Source organism: Vitis riparia, chromosome 3, assembly GCF_004353265.1.
Source record: "Vitis riparia cultivar Riparia Gloire de Montpellier isolate 1030 chromosome 3, EGFV_Vit.rip_1.0, whole genome shotgun sequence".
NCBI lineage: Eukaryota > Viridiplantae > Streptophyta > Magnoliopsida > Vitales > Vitaceae > Vitis > Vitis riparia.
The window spans coordinates 3,933,974-3,953,918 of record NC_048433.1 but is presented as its reverse complement, the minus strand read 5'-3'; the positions used below and the strand labels follow the sequence as shown (position 1 = coordinate 3,953,918).

The following is a 19,945-nucleotide window of genomic DNA, read 5'->3' as shown; positions in this document are numbered from 1 at the left end:
CTCTATCATCTCAAAATTCATTTACTTTCGGCAAAACTCGGGTTTTGCTTGTTTTAAAAGTCATCATTTGGATGACTCATCCCCGGACTTAAGAAAGGTATTGTTACATCCCAATATTTATGAAACTGTCAAGGCCTTGAGTTTTGTGGGTGTCTGCCTTTCGGCTGGACTGCGTCATCCAAATAGCTTTGAACATGTTTCACACTTTCAAAAGCGACACAACCTTGGCTTGGAAGGAACTTAATTGACCCTTCCATTGCATGACCACCTCAAATTTATTTATTTATTTATTTTTTTTTTTGCTTCAGTAAAAAGAGAAAGGAAGATCCTAGCATTCAGCAGTGGCTTCAATTTTGCTGCCTGTAAACATAGGTTTTCATCCATTCGGGGACTGAACCACAACATTGTGCTGCAGAATTTACTGCAGATAATATGAATCAAATCAATGTTGAAATTTGAAATCTTTTTCTAAAAAAACATTACAAAAGGGCTTAAAATTCAGCATGCTGTCTTTACATTATTCTTGATATAAATAGAAAACAAATGAAAAAAATAAGGAACATCATGTAAAACATTAGCATCAGATCAATCTTCCAACATTACAACAGTTTCATCAGTGGAAAGTCGCCGAGGATCATCAATCACTTGTTGGGCTGTTTTATGATCCTCTGAAGAACAACAGTCCTTGCCCTCCTAATATCGCGGCTGCACATATCCGCTTGCACCCCCAAATCATCAACATTCTTCATGAACATCCCCAGCTTCTTCTTTATCTCCTCAATCCCAAACTTCACAGCCTCCTCCTTAATCACGTAGTCCGTGGTCTGCAAGAGCGACTCAATCTCGATTTCCAGCCGATCGATGAGAACCCGAATGGTGTCCAAGTCCTTAATAGCAACATAGGTGCCTACCTGCATTGAGCTTATCACCTCCTTCTGCCCTTTCAGGGCGTTCTCATAGTTCTTCAATAGAGAATCAATCCACTTTCCCATTGTGCCCAGTGGGAGAGAAGCTGCGGCAGCAAGAGCTGCTGCAACGGGAGGTGCAGCCATGGCTGCTGCCACCACCGAACATATCAAGACGGCCGCAAAAGTAGCAGCAAATATCATGCTGGAGACCTTCCTCCAAGCATGAATGTACTTGAGCTTCTTGTCAAGCTTGCTTTTCCGTAGTTGGAGCTTCTCAAGCATAAGCATTTGCTGCCTGTAAACGGACTGAAAGATTTGGAAGAATTCCTCCGTGAAAGGATCACCAGCTGCCTTAAATTTCTTCAACTCCTCTAAAGTCCTCAAGTACCTACTCCCTTCAACCTCATCCTCCTCCTCAAACTGCTGGAGCGCCACCACAATCAGCAGCTGGCTGTCGCGAGCTCGCTTCAGGCATTTCTCCAAGGCAGTGCAGAAATCCAAGGTCTGCAGGCTGTTCTCGAAGTACTCTTCAACAAGCTCGAACAATTCTTGGTTTTTCCATATATCCTTTTTGCATTCCAGGATCACTTTCACAACTTCCTGGTTCATTTCGAGGAGACATTCGGTGACTTCCTTCAGCGAATTGAAAGAAAGAGCTCGGACTTCGACTCCCACGGCCAGGGTGTTGATAACATGACTGGTGCGGGCTTGCAGCGTGGTGTCGAAGGACTGAAGATCCGTATCAACCCGGCACGCGGCCTCGTATGAACTTAGCTCAGTTGAATAATGCAAGTTGGGATTGATGGTGATTGCTGAGGAAGTCTCAGCAGACTTCTTGCTCATATGCCCTCCCATTATGATCTCAACACAAAACCGAACAATACCCAATTCAAATTCAGCTTTAGTCAATTCTTCACCAAACTGAAAAACAAGAAATCTATGTTTATTTTTCTTGTCCAAACAACAGATCCAACCCCACCTAATCTACCTAACAGACAAGCAAATCAGAACAAACCCACATGAGCAAACCACTAAAATTCAAACCCAGAAAAGTTTTCAGGCCTTTGAAGGCGATGAACAGGATGAACAAATCAAAACCCAGAAAAGGAAACGACAAATTCAAGAAAATACTGAGGAGAAAATTGTTGGGCATTCCTTGCAGATATAAAGAAAGAAGGAGATGAATGAGGAAATAACAAGAAGAAGAAGAAGCTTAAAGAGAATTAAAACCGTTAAGAGGGAAGAAATTGTGGTGGGTTGAGATTTGAGAATAGCTTGCACGCATGAGAAAAACGAGTCCTGGGAGATGGAAAACGCGGGAAGCAATGTCTTCTTCCTCTCCTCTCTTTCTTTCTCTCTCTCTTTTTCTCTCTCTACAAACATATAAATTAATAATGCACAGTTTTCACGCGCAAAGCAACACTTTCCAAGTAAAATGGAGAGCTGAAGAAAGGAAGTGGGGAGGAAGATATGCTTAGGCTTCTTCTCAAAGATTCACCACAGCAGCAACTGAGAGAGAGAAAAAACAAGAAACCACATGCGGACAAAGGGCATAGGAAAATGACTGAAATAGTCTAAAGAAATGAAAATGGAAATTTTGTTTTTTCCATATAATATTATTTGAGTTTAACCATTCAAATTCTGGAAAGAACAAGCTGAGTTTCCAACTGGGTCTGACTTCAAGAATTTAATGGTCATTATTATGGACTGCCAAATCTGAAAAGGAAAGAAGTCCCTCAATAAATAAATCAAGAATCAAGAATCATAAATTAGAAACTATACCTGTTTGTAGCTCTTCAGATTGTTAAATCCAAAGCAAAAGCAACTCAAAACTTCTCACACTCTATGGAAGAAAATTTGTGGCTGCATGGCTCATTTATAGCAACACTAAACCCCAGAAGGCTAACTTGGGCACTAAGAAATCCCGAAATTTTCAAATTAATTTTTTTTTTTTTTTCATAAGAATTTTGAAACTTACCTGAACATACACATTGGGATATATAAAGCAGGTTCAGTTTCAAACTAGTCTAGAAAAACTAAAAAGTAAAAAAGGGAATAACGTGTACACCTAATCAATAGTTTGAAAGTGCAACAATTTATATGGATAAAGTCAATACCGAATCCAAAGATCGGATGAAATTAAATTCTTAACTGGCACAAGTTCGTGGAGGATTGGGAAAGCAAAATAATTATTTTAGAGACTATAATTATTAAATAAGATATTAAAAAATAAATAATTTAAAGTTATAAAAGAAATTATTAATTAGTATTTTAATGTAAATAATTAATTAAAATATTTAAATTCAGCTATAAAAATTAAGGAATGTTAGAGTTTCATCTTATTATTTTCATTTTTTTTATATTATAATAAAATAAGATATAATAAAATTATAAATAATATACAAGTTTAGATTTTGAGGCATTGCCTTAGATTTTCAACCCATCCCCATTAGGTGATATTTTTTTAATCTAAACCCAATTCTAAACTCATTCAAATCTTGTCCATATCAATTTAAACATTGATTTTGATAATAATGATTTTGATACACACAAGTTATACCTTTATTCAACTTCACTGTAAGGGATACGAAAAAAAATAAATATGAATATTATTAATTTTTTATCACTTAAAAAAAAATATTATTTCTTCTAACATAATAAATGATTTACTTTAAATTTTGCAATAAAATTCTATGCAAAATTATCATATTAATTAAATATTTTAAAACTCAATCCAGTCTTTTATCATCATTTAAAATTTAAATGATTTTAAAACAAGGGAATGCGCGTGATGTAAATTTGTAATAATGAAGTGGCATTGATGTAATAATGGGAAAAAACAGGGGTGTGTTGTGGAGAGAGACTCATTTATTAACAAGGAGAACAAAAGGGAAAGTCATTTTCATCGGACAGCTTCGCGTGCTCCCACCATCTTTTCATCCACACATTACCGGCTTAAAGATGACACGTCATGAATATCCAAACGTGGCGGTCGAATACTGGTTGCCACTTCTCCTAGATTTCAAAATGATTCCACGCCACGTCAATGGATCCCTCCGCTCACGTGCTTTGTATTGTCTTCCTTCATGTGAAATTACACAAACACCTTCATCTTCATCGAATTGCCGCCTAACAGCTGTGATTGAATCAGAACTCTGAGGAGGGGGTGTGTTTGGCGGCCAGGAAATTCGTGGGTCGGTTGCGTGTATGAGGATTTCCTTAATTCATTTATAAGACCACAAAGTTTGGAATGCAATTTCTCCACTTTTATTTAATTTTTTTTTTTTTGTTGATTATAAAATTGCTTAGAGCCATTGACAGTTGTAAATCAAGATAATATTTGATTTCCGGATTATATTACAAATGATTTTTTTTCATATTTTTCTTTAAATTTTTAAGAAACCAAACATAACGTGTTAGTGTTTATAGTTGATTTAAAAAAATAAAAATAAAAATAAAATTGAATCCACTCTAAATCTACATAGAAGAGAAATAAAAGAATGGAAATACTATTTTAAATAATTAAAAATAAATATAAAAATTTTTCTAGATTTATTTATGAGATAATAAAATAAAAACTATATAAATAAAAAACTTCATAAATTTTAAAGTAAACTTAAAAAATTTAGTATATTTACATTTTATCTATTATAATTTTAATCTATTAATGTTAAGATTAGAAAAAAACTTTTAAAATTATATATATATATATATATATATATATATATATATATATATATATATATATATATATATATATATATAACTTATTATAATCATTTTAATTTCAACAATATATTAAGAATGCGTTTAATAATAATTTTTAAAAATATTTAATTTTTAATACAAAAATAAAAAAAAATTAAGTGTTAAAAGGAGTATAAACACTTCTTACGATCACCGTCAAAATACGACCACGGGTTCCTCATGTCAAGCATCAAAGGAGAATTCGGTACCAGACTTAACTATGAATTACTGTCTTCTGCTTAGGATTAAGCTTCCTGGTGATCAACGTCTACACCAACATGAAAAATGGCATTCACTCCCATAAAAAAAAGTCATAAAACAAGAGATTATCATCCCTAACTCAAAATTTTTCAATATAATGTTATGGAACCCCCAACCCGGCAGGAATTCAGCTACTTGTTGTATAGGTAGACGATGGAGAAGATGAAGAAACCAGCCATCTGCATCCATTAGCCAAATACACGTTGTCTTAGAAAATTCCGCACAACATAATTGAGAAATTTTGATCGGATTAACATGGGAATTATTCAAGTGGGAAGATCGTCCTACGAATGTCATAAAAAACTGGAAAATGAACTCCAATAATTCTGGGGGAATTAGGGCAGGGCAACAGCAGGGATCATATCATAAAATAATGAGACAAACCTAGATTCCCAGTTATATATAGCAATAGGTTGCCATCAGGAAGGGTTCAAATTGTCTACCATTAATGATAACAAAGATCTAACTGTGTGTTAGGAGACTGTAAGCTAGATCCAATTGAACAATAATTGAAAAAAAATTCAACTGACTTGCCCTCTGTTTGGTTAGGAAAGGAAGTTTCTAGAAACTGATTAAAAAGAAAGCCTTTTAATTTTTTCCTTTGCCTCATTCTGTCAAAGAAACAAATGAAGCCTTGAAAGCTATCAAGCATACTAGAGAGATCTACATGGAGATGAAAGAAGGCCAGTATAAGCAGTCCCCATTTAATGTAATCAGGTGACCTAAAAAAAGGATCAGAAGGTTGTGCAAGGTCTTGTTTGCCTAGATTCCTGGTACAACTCCATCCCCACACTGTGATACCAAAAAACCCCCACATGTGTATCCAAAAGAAAAATGAGATAATTAAGAAGGGGGAGGAGAGGGAAAGAAATAGCACTGTACCATAGTAAATGATGAGCCATAATAGGGAAATGCAGCTGTTATAAATCTTTCGTATTCATTGTGTCTGAAAGGCCGAACTGGAATCTGCAATGCAAAATTTTCAAAATCTTAAATCATCCTAGTGGCATCCTACAAAGCAAAATGAACCGGAAGCCATACTTTCATAGTGAATTGTTATAATATAAATTAAAGAAACTGCCATCAGACTCATCACCAATTTTAAAATGGGCAACTTACAAATCATTTAATCAACTCTTATTTAACTACTCTGGAGATGCTTGCAGTATTTGTTAACCTACTTCAACTTACAACCTGACTCAATAGTTTGTATCTTTTACACCAAGAAAAGGTAGTAGTGAAGACAAAAGTCACATTGTTCATTCCATTTCATTTTCATTTCAATGTTTGTCCATGGCTGAAGCCATGATGATTGAAGGAAGACCCAGGAATTGAATAACATGGGACTGAGAGATTATATAAGGCTGATCAACATAAAGGTACCTGCTTTGATAGAGACAAGCTTGTGTATCCAAGCCTCTGGTACTCAACCTTGAACTGGAAAACGCCATAAACATCAGGAACCTTGAACGCCGTGTAATATAGACCCTGCTTAAAGAGGTGATTAGAAAATATTATTAAAGAAAGAGAGTGAGTTTATATCCAACTTTGAGGCAGTGATCAAACAATGTACCTTCTGGTTAGTTGATAAGGTTTTCAAAACATAGGGGCTCATCATATAAAATTGCACTTGAACATCTTCGGCAACATATGGTTCCCAACTTGTTCCAGACCACTCATATATCTCAACCGAATATTCCTTCAATCAAATTTAAGCTGTAAGTAGCAGCTAATACTTTCTCCTTGTTTAATTTTCCGATGTATGCCTTTTGACATGAAAACAAAAAAGTTTGGAAAAAAAAAGAAAATACCAGGTCATCCTTGATCCTGTACATTGAAGGTTCATCTGCTTCCCCGACATTGTGGTGGCTAACATTTACAGCCTAGAGACAAATACATGTCTTAGTATGACACAATAGCTGACAACCAAACAGTTACAATAAAGCAGGAGCACAAAAACAGTTGTATAATAACTGTTATCCAACAAATCAACTGCACATTATTTTCTAGATAGCAGAATATGTGCGCAAATTAGTTGATCGGGATATGTATGACTAGCAGCTTGTTAGAACACCTCACCTTGAGATGACCTCTTTCATGGAAAACCCATCTGCTAAGCTCAGTCAAAAACTGCTCGTTTCCAGATTTCTCATGTCTGTTATCACAAGAAATAATTTCTATAAATTACTTGATTTCAAAAGCGACATCTTTATGTTCAGGAACTATTTGTAAAAACTAAAGGACAAAAAAACAGCATCCAAAAGAAGATCCATTCAAAATCTCATTTCATAGTTTTGAAAACGTGAAAGCGCAGACACATGAATAAGCAAGTTCAGCATTGATTTAAAAGTAAGCATCAGCAGCATAGCATACCATATACCAATTCAACAACACACAAAAGAAATCCCCCTCCCATCCAAAAGAAAACAAAGAAAGAACACTATAAATGAACACCAACAAATCAGGCTACAACCATCATTAAGCATAGCTAGCATTAGAAAAATAATCTTGACATGTGTGTTCTATTGGATCAGGTGAGAAATCAGAGAGAAACATGATGAGTATAGGTACCCTGTAGACTAACAGTGTGAATACATGACTAACAAGGATATCAAAGATTCACTCACTTGGTTGAGCTTCCAGCCTTTTGCACTCCAGATCTGAACAATCTGAAAACAGAAGCAAGGTTTTGTTCAATGGAAATATGAATATGAACTAGAAAATCTTGGATCAACTAACAACTAATAAATACCTATTACTAAACATGCTTAATGAACCTGAGATCAAGACTCGAGCATTGTTTCTTGCCTGCACCATAAAAGTACACGTCATGAACAAACTTAGATTGTAAATGCTGATCCTGTATTCATTTCCATCCGCTAAAAGGCATAATAAATCAAGATAAATGTCATTCACTGATTACTATACACATGAAGTTATTCAAAGAAGGCCAAAGTCTAGAAATCCAGGGGGGAAATTGTCCACTAGAAAACTTATCGCATGTGTTGATCCAACCCCAAATTATGACAACACATCTGATGAAACTCAAAGGAAACACTTTTTTTTTTTAATAGGCAAGTAAAAATATATTAATAGCACCTAACAAAAGGCACGGCAAAGTATATAGCTTGTATACAAGTATGCCAAGAGGCAAAGAAAAAAGAAGTGGGCTTAAAAAAACAAAAATCCCATCATGAAGTCCTCAACCAATCGATAAAATCGATCATGGTTAGGGAGACCCCATCTATATACATTCTAACCCACAGCAAAAGATTTCTAAGAAAAGAGGACTTAATTATTTGATCAAGCATTCCTTTGCTTTCAACCGCTCTCTGGTTCCTTTCCTTCCACAAAGACCAAAAATGTAGAACAGGATAGCCCTTCACACCCTCTTTAGCTTCTTTCCTACAAAAGAACCATGTCATCCCAAGATCAATTTTCTTACCAAACTTGACATCACCCAAACAATCCTAGACAACGAAAACACCAAATTTCATAACACCTTAGCTCTAGCACAATGAAGAAGGATGTGATCTACTGATCTTCATCTTCCTCACAAAGAAAACCTTTGATTCACTAAAGACCATCCCCTCCTTGGCAGCCTGTCCAATGTTAAAACCTTTCCCTGAAAACCTTCCCATGCCTGCTTTGATCAGAGCCATTGCATTCCAAACAATCCCTGTAGGGAACTCTTCTGCTCTTTCCTGCCCAAGGAAACTTTATAATGGATTGACTGAAAATTTACCTCTTTGCATCCATCCAATCAAACTTGTCTTCCTCATTTCTACTTACAACCCTGCCTTGAAGCCTTAAAAAGAAGGCCTCAACCCTTTCCATTTCTCAGTCATTCAAATTCCTTGAGAATTGAGGGTTCTAATGTCCACCCTTACCCTGTTAATCTCACACATCAGCCATCTAAGCATCCCTTGTCACAACTACAGAATATAAAGTGGGGAAACACTTCTAGAAATGAATTACTACATAATTTGTCCTTCCAAGACATCACCCTTTTATCATTGCCCATATTAAATGAGATTATGCTATTAATATTCTCCCGAATTCTCCTAGTGGCCTTCCGCAATCAACTTTAAAAGCACCCCTACTTTCCTTGAAACACCAACCCCATTTCTCCTCCCTATACTTCCTAACAATAACCCACCTCCATAGGGATTTATTTTCCAAAACAAACCTCCAATTCCATTTGTCTAACAAAGCCTTATTAAGAATTGAGATGTTTTTAATTCTAAGGCCTCTATTACGTTTCTCCCTGCACGCAATCTTCCACCTCACCAAGTGTAGTTTTTTCTCTAATTATCCCCACCTCAAAAAAAATCTTTGGATCTTCTTAATCCTCCAATTCACCTTTATATGCATGACAAAAAGAGACATCTGATATATGAACAGGCTTGACAGAGTGCTCTAGATAAGAGTGAATCTCCTATCCTTAGATAGGTATTGCCTTTTCTACATAGTCAGCCTCTTGTGGATCCTCTCTTCCATTGAATGCCAAATGTCCATCGATTTACAGGGGGCTCTTAAAGGAGGACCCAATTATATGGCGGGAAGATCCCCCTTCCTACAACCCAACACACTATCTACCCTCTATATTAGGGACATTGTCCACAAAAATTAACTAGCTTTTCTCCAATTGATCTTCAAATCTGAAATGACTTGCTCATGACTGGCTTTGCAGAAACTAAGTGTGTCATCTATGAATAAAAGATTAGATCTTCACCTCCTCTTTCACTTGCGTTGAAACCCAAATACAACCTTCCTGCCTTGCCTTCATTGGACAACCAAGCACCTTCATAGCTAAAACAAACAATTAAGGTGAAAGAGGCTCCCCTTGTTTCAATCCCTTATAACTCTAAAAGAAGTAGGCGTTAGTTCATTTCACTAGCACCAAAAATCTTATTGTAGAAATACACCATTTTTTTTACCAAACCCCATCTTGTCAAGGATCTCTAACAAGAAAGCACAATTAACATAATCGTACCCTTTCTCTATGTCAAGCTTGCATATCACATGATTCAAACCATTCTTCAATCTTGAATGGATGACGTCTTTAGCAATCATTGCAACATCTAAGATTTGTCTCCCCTTAACAAAAACATTTTGCAAATATGAGACAATTGTTCTCATCAATAAGAAAAAACACCAGCCTCACTCGGTGATGTTGTTGATGAAAAGGGTGTTAACAAGAGCTAGAAGAGCATTAATGCCTTGCAAGTAGCACTACCAGCCTTTTTAAACTTATAGAATCTCTTCTCCCCTGCAATCACACCTAGAGACAATAGGCCTCCTCTTGGCAATGGACCCACCTTGCCATGGGCCTTTCTCTTCCTCTCCAAATTCCCACGCCTCGTAAAGTTCATTTGCTGCATTAGGACTTATCCATGAGAACCAAGTGAGCCCCAAAAGCCCGATTCAAACAAACCTCCCTAGGCTGTGGACCCATGACATCCATCTAGAGCCATTTGGGTCAGCAACTTAATTTTTAAAATGATTCAAGCCCAACTCCACCTTCCCATGGGCAATTCCTTTTGCCCCTAGGTCTCCTCTTAATAGGGAAATGGGTCATTCCTAACTTAGCACAAATCCTATAATCACAGCTAGATTGAACCCTTAACTCAGCAAAACAGGTCTCTTCATTGGGCTACCTACATTTTCTTGACTCTCACCCCTTCTGTCCCTCCTTGGGATTTCATGGAGTAAGCCCTCTAATCTCCATCACAATAACTTTCTCAACCCTAGTTTGCATCCTATCAAGCCACAATTGATTCGAATCATGTCACTAATGATACCCTAAATTTATCTGGTGCTAGTTGTTGTAGGGCAATCAGCACCCTAAGGTTTGGGTCCCCATGGAGAGTCCTAAGGGCTAGGTCATGGAGGTTCCTTGGTTATCAAAAAAAAAAAAAAAACATATTTTAATTGGGACTAGAATTGACTGTTCTCAACTCCTACCACCACCTTGTATCACCACTACCACTACCACCTCCTTGTTCTCCACCACCATCTTTAGATCCAACACTTCACTACCACTACTCTACCAAACCATTGTCAAAAACCTTACCTTTGGGTACCCCATCACAACTGAAACCACCATCACCAGCACTTCTACTGTTGCAACAGCTAGAACCTCTCAACACCATAATTACTACCAACATAAGCTTCATCAACCACCACAACCAACACCATGATATCAAAGCCAATGCATACATATCTAAATTAATAAATTATTTAAAAGGAAGTAACATTTTATGTAGAACTTTTCTTCTTTTTTTCCTCTTTTGGATAGCCTAGTTTCTACATAGAACTATGTAGATTATATATATATATATATATATATATATATATATATATATATATATATATATATTGATAGGTAAGAAAAGATCTATTAAAAAGAGGCACCAAAAGAGCGACTCAAGATCTATTATAGAACTATGTAGATTATATAAGAACTGATTAAAAGCTTGGTCAAGTGAATACAAATCTGCTACTGTTCTTGTATGTTCATTTTCAATTCTTCTTTTTTACCTTCCATATATAATGACAGAAGACATGGATAAAAAGAAGAAACGATGGAGCATTACAGGAGTTAATATAAATGTTTCAGGAAGAAAAGTGTGTAAAAGAGAGTTGAGTGTCAAGCTACCTGCACAACTGAAACTAAAGAGATCGCAGATCCAGTGAGAGATGGAGGGTTTGACAACTTAGACTTTGGGTTGGCCGAATAGGCAGCAGGAGACGCTGAGAGAGCTTTCAAAACCTACAAATGGTGTATACATGGGGATAATGTAAAAATATGAAAATTGAACTATATATACTTTCAACAATTATATACATTTTTTGATGTTTAATGATCATACTAAACTAAGAAGTTGATAAGATGGAGATAACTCACCAAGCTATTGGCAGGATTTGTTGAATGACCAATCCCCCTAAAAAGTACAGGCGCCTGCAGCAAGCTTGTGAAAGAATTGATCAGAGCTGTGTTACATGGGTTCGCATATGAATGTCAAGTGTGGGTATGTGTCTAGGTGCCAGGTGTTTTGCATCCCAAAATCTTAGGACATAGGGATTTGGCTAACAAGGATCTCAACCATGGGTGTAGGCACTTGGATACAACATGAATGAAAAATACATTAACATTAAACACAAACATACCAAGATAAGTTATTTATAATACCACATGGTTAATTGTAAGCGATCATTATTTTACTTTAATGTTACAACTAATCATACATAAAGAATCTATTTATCATAGGTCCTTTTGAAGAATCTATATATCGTAGGTCTTTTTGAAGAATCTATGTATCATAGGTCTTTTATTTAAATAAACTTTGATTAGTTTATTTATATTGATTTTGTAAGTTGTAATAAAAATATTCTAATACACTAAATACTAATAAAATATAATTTATCTGATTTCTTATAAGACATTAATTTTGATATCCATCTTTAGATTTTTTATGCTATTAATTATTATATTTATTTTAGATTTTATATGATATTAATTTTTGTATTTATCTTTAAATTTGATCTATTATAATTAAAAAAAATTAAGAAACATATAAACCACTTCTTTAGCTACAAGAGTTAGAAAATAATCCAAATATTTTTATTACAATTTATTTTACACTATCATTTGATGTAATTAAAAAAAAAAAAAAAGAGATAAATAGCCAAATAATGATTCAATATAAATATAATTAAAAAAAACAAAGAAAGAGATATTAGTATAGCTGCATCCAATGCAATCATACTGAATTTAAATAAGAGATGCAGACCATTGTCGCTATAACCTTGACCAGCAACATAAAATGAAATGTAGGTGGTAGGCCAGGCCAGGCCAATGCATTTGAAACCTCATAAAGCATAAGTCAAGTTTTTCTTAGAAAATAACCAAATTATTCATAGGCCAAGTAACTGGAAGACAAATATTAACAATGTCTAAACTTGCCTCGATCTTCTCTTTCCCCAAAATCACATCAGACTTTATAAAATCATCACTGACTATCAATGTATGGTCTCCTTCAGTATCTGAGACTGCAAAACTGGTGTGATCAATAACCATAGCTGCAGGATCCTGTAGCAACAAATAAACAAGAAAATAAACTAAAGCAATCTAAGAAACTAAGGTGAAATTAGTACTCAGTTTGATTGACAAATTTTGCAAAAAGAGACAGCCACCTTAACCTATTAAAATGTTTTACTAGATAGGTAGTGGAAATAAAAGCAGTTTTCTACAAATTATTTTCATTCTCTTCCCGCTCACTTCCATCTCCAAAATGGTTAAAAAAATTCCCTCTTAAATTTCACTTCTTTTCGTATTATTTCTCAGTTGTAAAATGGAGATCAAATTGATCCGCAATTGACGCTTCTAGATAATCATACACTCCAAGTTCACCAACGAAACCATATTCACCCAAAAAAAGGGTGCATTTGAGCTTCTTCTTACCTCATCGAATTCAACACCACACTCCGTTGCAATCTCCCGAATTAAATCAGACGCGGAAACATCAGCTGACATGATCAAATCATGACCCGAATCGACAAAATCCAGAATTGCGGCCAAGTCAACAGATCCCCCAAATCCTAAAATACAGTTGCAAAGATAAAAATGACGGCTCTCTCTTAAGAACAAGCAATCACAAAAAACCATCGACAAAAAAAAATTGAAATTGCAAAAGAAACTAAATGAAACCACAGTCAATCCACAAAAATAAAAAAGAATTGAAACTCCCCGCTATTTTTGGATACCGAGAAAATGCAAGGGAACTCGACGAATACAACAATTTAGCTCATATTTGTTTTTCCATTTTGTCAAATAAATAAATAAATAAATAAATAATTCTAGGCAACCAAACAGAAACTTACGCTCGATTGTTGGAGAAAACAGAATCAATCCGTCGTACAAATACTGTCCATATCTCTGCAAACTGATCTTCGGATCGTCAGCAAGCTTGAACTCGAGCTCGAATCCGCGAGATTGGAGAGATTTGAAGAAGAGGGAGTGAGATGATTTCAAAGAGACGTCGTCCAGCAAGACGAGGATCCGTCGATCCGTGGGATTCTCGGGAGAGAAGGAAAATGAGAGCGTCGGAAGAAGTGCGATCAACGTGAGGAAGACGACGAAACGAGACATTGCTAGGGTTTCGGAGGAGACTCGGATTCAGAAGTCTCCCACGCTCCCGGTGACTACAGAGAAGAAAAGGAGTGTCGAATGGGTGGGCTCTTTTGTCTTCAATGATATGGGCTTAGCCACTTAAGCCCAATCACTTATACTACAGTGATGCAGAGTTTGGTTGTGCTTGGGCCCAATGGGCTGGCAGCAGATGTGGACGACGATTTAGCTCAATGATATGTTATCTTGTCTTAAATTACAATTCACCATCCTGTAATTTCATTTCAATCCAAATGTTAAAAAATAATTTAAATTTAATATTATTTGGATATCCTTCCATAATTTATATTTTAATTAAAAATTTTTTTTATCAGTAATATTAATGATTAAAATATTTAAAATTTTATAAACAAAAAACATTACCTTACTTCAATAATACTAGATATTCACCAAATATCTCTACACATTCATCTTAATTAAGAATTTCTAGAATAAAAATGACCATTAACGAAAAAACCAAAATACCTTTAAAGTTGATATTGTTCGACATAATACTTTGGAGCATACTTTTAATATCTGGTCTTGAAAGTCCCAATACCACGAAATCTTTTTTTTTTTTTTCATTTCTCTTCCATTTTTTCAAATTTTTTCACTTCTAAATTATTTGTAAGTGTTTCTAAATCATTTTTAGAATAAATTTTTGTCAAAATTTACATAAATTATAAATCCTAAAAATTTATTCATGTGGTGAAAATACAACATTGGTGTGTGGATTAAAAAAAATGTTGGAATTAGCTTTGAACTTATTTTAAATACTTTTTTGTTAGCAAACAAACTTTGGAAAAAAGATCTTGCCTTAGGCTATGTTTGGTACCCAAAAATTTGGAAGGAAAATACAAGGGAAACAAAATAGAAATGAAAATTAAAAGGAAAGAAAAAATGTAGTAAAATAAAAAATAGATTTGAAGTCCATAATTATTTTTATATACCATCTCAAACTAATTTCACTTATTTTAACTATTCCATATAAAAATTAAATAATTTAAAAATGTTTTAACTAATATTAATTATATTTTATTTTCTTTAGTATTTTTAGTATTATAATCAAACATGATAAAATAATCTTCTTTAACATTTTTTTTTTCCTTCCTTAATACTTTTAGAGAACCAAACATTTCTTTAGGGTTTGTTGTTGAGAAAAAAAAATGAGAGAAGAACCTAGGCATGAAAAAGAATAATGAGGAGGGTATTTTAGGTATATTGAATTTTTTTAGGTGGATGTGTAAATAGAATCAATGTTTTAAAGTGAACGTGTAAATAAAGGATAGGTGGATGCAAGTACAAATACTCTTTATTATTATTTAAAGATAAATGTTTTATTGACCTTATGACACAAAACTTAGGCCTAACTAATATAACATTATAAAATATAGATAAAATTATAATAAATATTACATATATATATATATATATATATATATATATATATATATATATATATTATAAATTAATAATTTTATTTTTTAGGTATGTAATTATTTCAATTTGATATTAGAGTATTTATATTTGCATTACTCAAATATTTCTACACATCCACCTAAATTAAGAATTTTTTTAACACAAAAATAAAAATAACCAAAATACCATTAAAGTTAACATTGTTCGAAATTATTCTTCTAAACATACGTTTAGTGTTTAGCCTTGTTGGGGTGCAACAATGCCATTTTAAAGCTTAGTCGATGGGTTACATAAGATTGGTGATCAAATGTCATAAAAGGCTTAGCTTACCCTCTAACTACCAATTGGTTTTTAAATGAGATGGTCAAAGCCTAATCCAATAATTGATAAGAGAATTTGACCTCTTAAGACTTCATCATCTTCAAGATAGTACTATCTAACCTTGCTTAACACTCATGGAAGGGTTTTCCATCAATAGACCCTCGTTTTTTATGGATGAGGATTATTCTTATTAGAAAACAAAAATAACTTAGTTTTTAAAGTCAATGGATTATAATTTATGAGAAGTTATTTAAAATGGCTATTATGTTTCTACAAAATTTGAAAATGAAATGACTTTTCCAAAGCCAACTCATGAGTGGGATGGGTTAGAAAAGAGAAATGCATGACTAAATGTTAAAACTATTTGTTATCTTCACAGTGCATTGGATAAAAATGAATCCAATAAGATCTCTTAGCATGAAACGACAAAAGATATATGAAGACTCTTAGAAACAACACATGAGAGAGAACCAATCAAGTAAAATAGTCTAAAATGAACATCCTTGTACATGATTATAAATTGTTTTCAATGAAAGATTTTGAATCTATTGGTGAGATTTTAATAGGTTTGTAGACATCACTAATGGACTTCAAGTTTTGGGAAAAACCTACATCAAAATTCGAAAAGTCATAAAGATTTTGAGATCCTTGTTAAAGAAACCGAAAGTTAAGGTAATTGTCATCTAAGAAGCTAGAGATTTTTCATAGCTCCCACTTGAAAAATTCATTGAATCACTTATGATTCATAAGATAAACATGAACAATCATCAACAAGTTGAAAAGAAGAGTAATGATATGACATTCAAAGTTTCAATAATTGATGATGAAGAAGAGAAAAGTGAAAATGAAGATCTTGATTTCATCTCAAAGAAGTTCATGAAATATATCAAACTTGAGAAGATCAAATAAATAAGATCTCAATCAAAGAAAGAGTCCTCAAGTTCTAAAAAAAAGAAAGTCATGGTAGCTACCTGAAGTGAACATGACAAGGAATCATTCAACGAAGAAAGAAAAGATGAAGTGGCCAACATGTGCTTCATGACTTTGGAGGATAATGAAGATAAGGTAAATTCTAACCCTAATTATAACAAACTTCAAAGTGCTTTTCAAGTATTATATTTTGATCTTGAAGAACTTGAGTTAAAGAATTCCTCTAAAAAAAAAATGATTCTCTTGAAAATGAGCTCCAAGCTTTAAGAAAAATTTGAAAAGGTGAAAACATTATTTGAAGAAGAAAATGAGGTTTTGAAAAAGAAGAATGATTTTTCTGAACACTTGTCTCTCAAATTTTTCAAATAGCCAAAAAATCTTTAATATGATCTTAGCAAGTCAAAAATGTACTTTTGACAAAAAGGGATTGAGTTATAAGCCTCATTAAAATGAAAAAAATCATAAAAACTATTTTGTAAAAGAGGTTTCAAGTAGTAATCCAACTAACATGTGCAATTTTTGTAGGAGAAATGGTCATATTTGTGGTATTTGTCCTTCGAGAAAATCTTCCTATGCCACTTCTACTTGAAAATCATTTTAGATTCCAAAGGAAATCTTAACCCTTCAAAACCTAAGAAGAGATGAGTACCAAAAATTACTTAAATTTACTTTGTAGTGATTCAACGAGAATAAAGGAAAATGTGCTCATCATGGAGATAATACAAAAGAAAAGGTACATCATTAGCATTGGTAACTTTGGATAAGGTATATCTTCCTCATTGGAAATATTCTCTTGGTTGTTGGTTTAATTAATAAAGTTTCTAAAACAATTGTTGAACCATCATGTAGTTGCATCATAAAGAATTTTCAAATTCTTATGGGTCATTTAAGTGACATATTTATTGTTATATATATATATAATCAATGCTTTATTAAATGAAAAAAGTTTTGGAAAATTTTGAAGAAGCATCTTTTGGTTTCAAATGACTTTTAGAACCATGACTATAACTCCAAACACAGTCTTGAATCGATTGTCATTTATAGCGAAAAGGAATATTACAATGGCATTTTTGCATAGAAATCCAAGAGTTTGAAGAAGTAGCTATTGTGACCATGGGAGAAGAAAAAAAAATAGAAAAAGGTTATGTGGACATTGGAAAAAAGGGACTTAGGTCATCCTCAAGAGTCAATGAGTATTATGGTTTTAAAGAGAATAACATGTATAACGTCAATTGATATTAATAGGTTATGATATTAATAAATTTTGTAACGTTAGATTAGTATTAATGGATTGTAATAATAAATTAATGAGGGATATTTTTGGATGACAATTTTGTAGTAAGAGCTTGAAGAAGAAGTAGGATGACCACGAGGAGGAGAAAAAGATAGAAAAGGGTTGTTATGTGGGCATTGAAAATGATGGAGATTATGCCATCCTCGAGAATCAATAAGTATATATTATGGATTTTAAAGAGAATAACATGCATAACGTCAATCCATATTAATAGGTTATGATAATAGAATAAATTTTGTAATATTATATTAGATACTAATAAATTACAATAAATAAATTGATGAGAGTTAGTTTTGAAATTAAAAGTTAAGTTGTCAGGAAATGAAAAAATTGACAAACACCTCACAACTTTTATAGTAGTATAGGTGATTATTTTTTACTAAAAAAATATTTACTACCTCAAATTTTAAAAGAGAGTTTCAAGAATACATGGTAAGTCCACACTTTTTACATAAGAGTCCTTATATATATTTTATAATATTATTATTAAAAAAATATGAAGTGTAATATAAACTCGCACAATAAAAATAAATTTAAGTAATTAAATGTTAAGAAAATAACATATTAGAAGATATTTTTAATATTGAGAATACTAAATTGTTCAAATAAAAACATAATTTGGAGTAAGGAAATTAATTATATTTTTCTAGAAAATAAGAGCATGTTTCGCTATGTGGTTTAAAAGTAGTTTTCTGTTTTTAGAAATAGAAAACTATTTTTAAAATTTCAAATATTGTCTTATCATTGTTCTTTGGAAACTATTTTTAAAAACAAAGTGAAATAGAGAACTTTTAGAAAAGAACAGTTGTTTTCATCAATTTTTAGAAACAAAAGGAAAAAAATGGATCTGTTTGGTATTTTTAAAAAAACTTATTTTAAAACTATTTTTAAGTTAAAGAATAAAAAATAGTTTTTAAAAACCATGGCGAAACCAACTCTAAACTTATGATAATTACATTTCTTTCCATTGTATGTTGTTATATTTTTTTTATTCATTCTTTAGCCATGACATCTAAAATCTAAAATTGTTTTTTACCAAAAAAAAATTCTCAACCCTGGCTCTATTCAGGAAAGAATTTTAAATTTATACATTTGCAGCATGCTAGACTATTAAAAATATTTTTCAAACGAAATATCATATAAATAATAAAATGGAAAAATAGAGATTAGAATATTTGTTTTGGAAATTAAAAATCTAGAATTAACATATTTTTAAATTTTAGAAAAAAAATTAAAATTTGGTTATCATCAAAATTTATGAGGGGAACAAAACAAAACACAATTTAGAAAAAAAAAAATAGGAAGGGTTGGTTAGATTCCCTAATTACCAATATTTAATACCGAAAAATAAAATGATAATACATACTTCACACTAGATATAGTAAGGTAACATTGTTGTGAGTGCATTTCCAATTTGTTAATATTTTTTAAATATAATTTTCTTAATAATCATTGATTAAAATTATATTATCAAATATATATTTTCCAATATTTTTATTTTCCTCATTATTGTTAAGGAATTTCGTAGCAACCACGCTTGTCATTGGGTGGTTTAGCAGGATTGAGGACACAAAAAGATTTAGAGACATAATCAATTGAGATACAAGCTCACGTGCATTGTGCGATGGTCTCACATGATGCAATAAAATCACAATTTTGAGCATCTGCATCTTTACCACCTATAACACACAACACCCTATATATAATTTTCCAATCCAACCCATATATTATAACATTACACATATTTATTATTAAAATAAAATTACTTTTAAAAATTTGTATTTTATAAAATATCTATAAAAAATTTCAATACTTTTGAAATCATCTTTCCAAATAGGAATTTAGTATAAGCATAATTTATATTGAATCATCTTTTAAAAATACGATTTTGAC

At 32.8% G+C, this 19,945-nt stretch overlaps 2 protein-coding genes across 3 annotated transcripts; both read right to left on the bottom strand.

Moving 5' to 3' along the window:
* Positions 1-433: 433 nt before the first annotated feature.
* LOC117909678 (UPF0496 protein At4g34320-like) lies at positions 434-2,790 on the bottom strand. 2 transcript variants are annotated; one of them, XM_034823787.1, is made up of 2 exons: positions 2,691-2,790; positions 434-1,829 (listed from the first exon to the last, which is right to left on the bottom strand). In XM_034823787.1, the coding sequence occupies exon 2, from the start codon at positions 1,761-1,763 to the stop codon at positions 642-644; it is 1,122 nt and encodes a 373-aa protein (XP_034679678.1). In that variant the 5' UTR covers positions 1,764-1,829; positions 2,691-2,790; the 3' UTR covers positions 434-641. The 2 variants fall into 2 exon arrangements, with proteins under 2 accessions (XP_034679678.1, XP_034679671.1); XM_034823780.1 differs by lacking the exon at positions 2,691-2,790 and adding an exon at positions 2,139-2,669.
* A 2,048-nt stretch (positions 2,791-4,838) lies between these two features.
* On the bottom strand, positions 4,839-14,127 carry LOC117911395 (dolichyl-diphosphooligosaccharide--protein glycosyltransferase 48 kDa subunit-like). The gene is made up of 13 exons (XM_034825751.1): positions 13,803-14,127; positions 13,384-13,520; positions 12,886-13,011; positions 11,827-11,880; positions 11,578-11,691; positions 7,669-7,724; positions 7,544-7,585; positions 6,996-7,071; positions 6,728-6,799; positions 6,490-6,615; positions 6,300-6,404; positions 5,799-5,882; positions 4,839-5,095 (listed from the first exon to the last, which is right to left on the bottom strand). The coding sequence occupies exons 1-13, from the start codon at positions 14,068-14,070 to the stop codon at positions 5,048-5,050; spliced, it is 1,308 nt and encodes a 435-aa protein (XP_034681642.1). The 5' UTR covers positions 14,071-14,127; the 3' UTR covers positions 4,839-5,047.
* Positions 14,128-19,945: the final 5,818 nt, after the last annotated feature.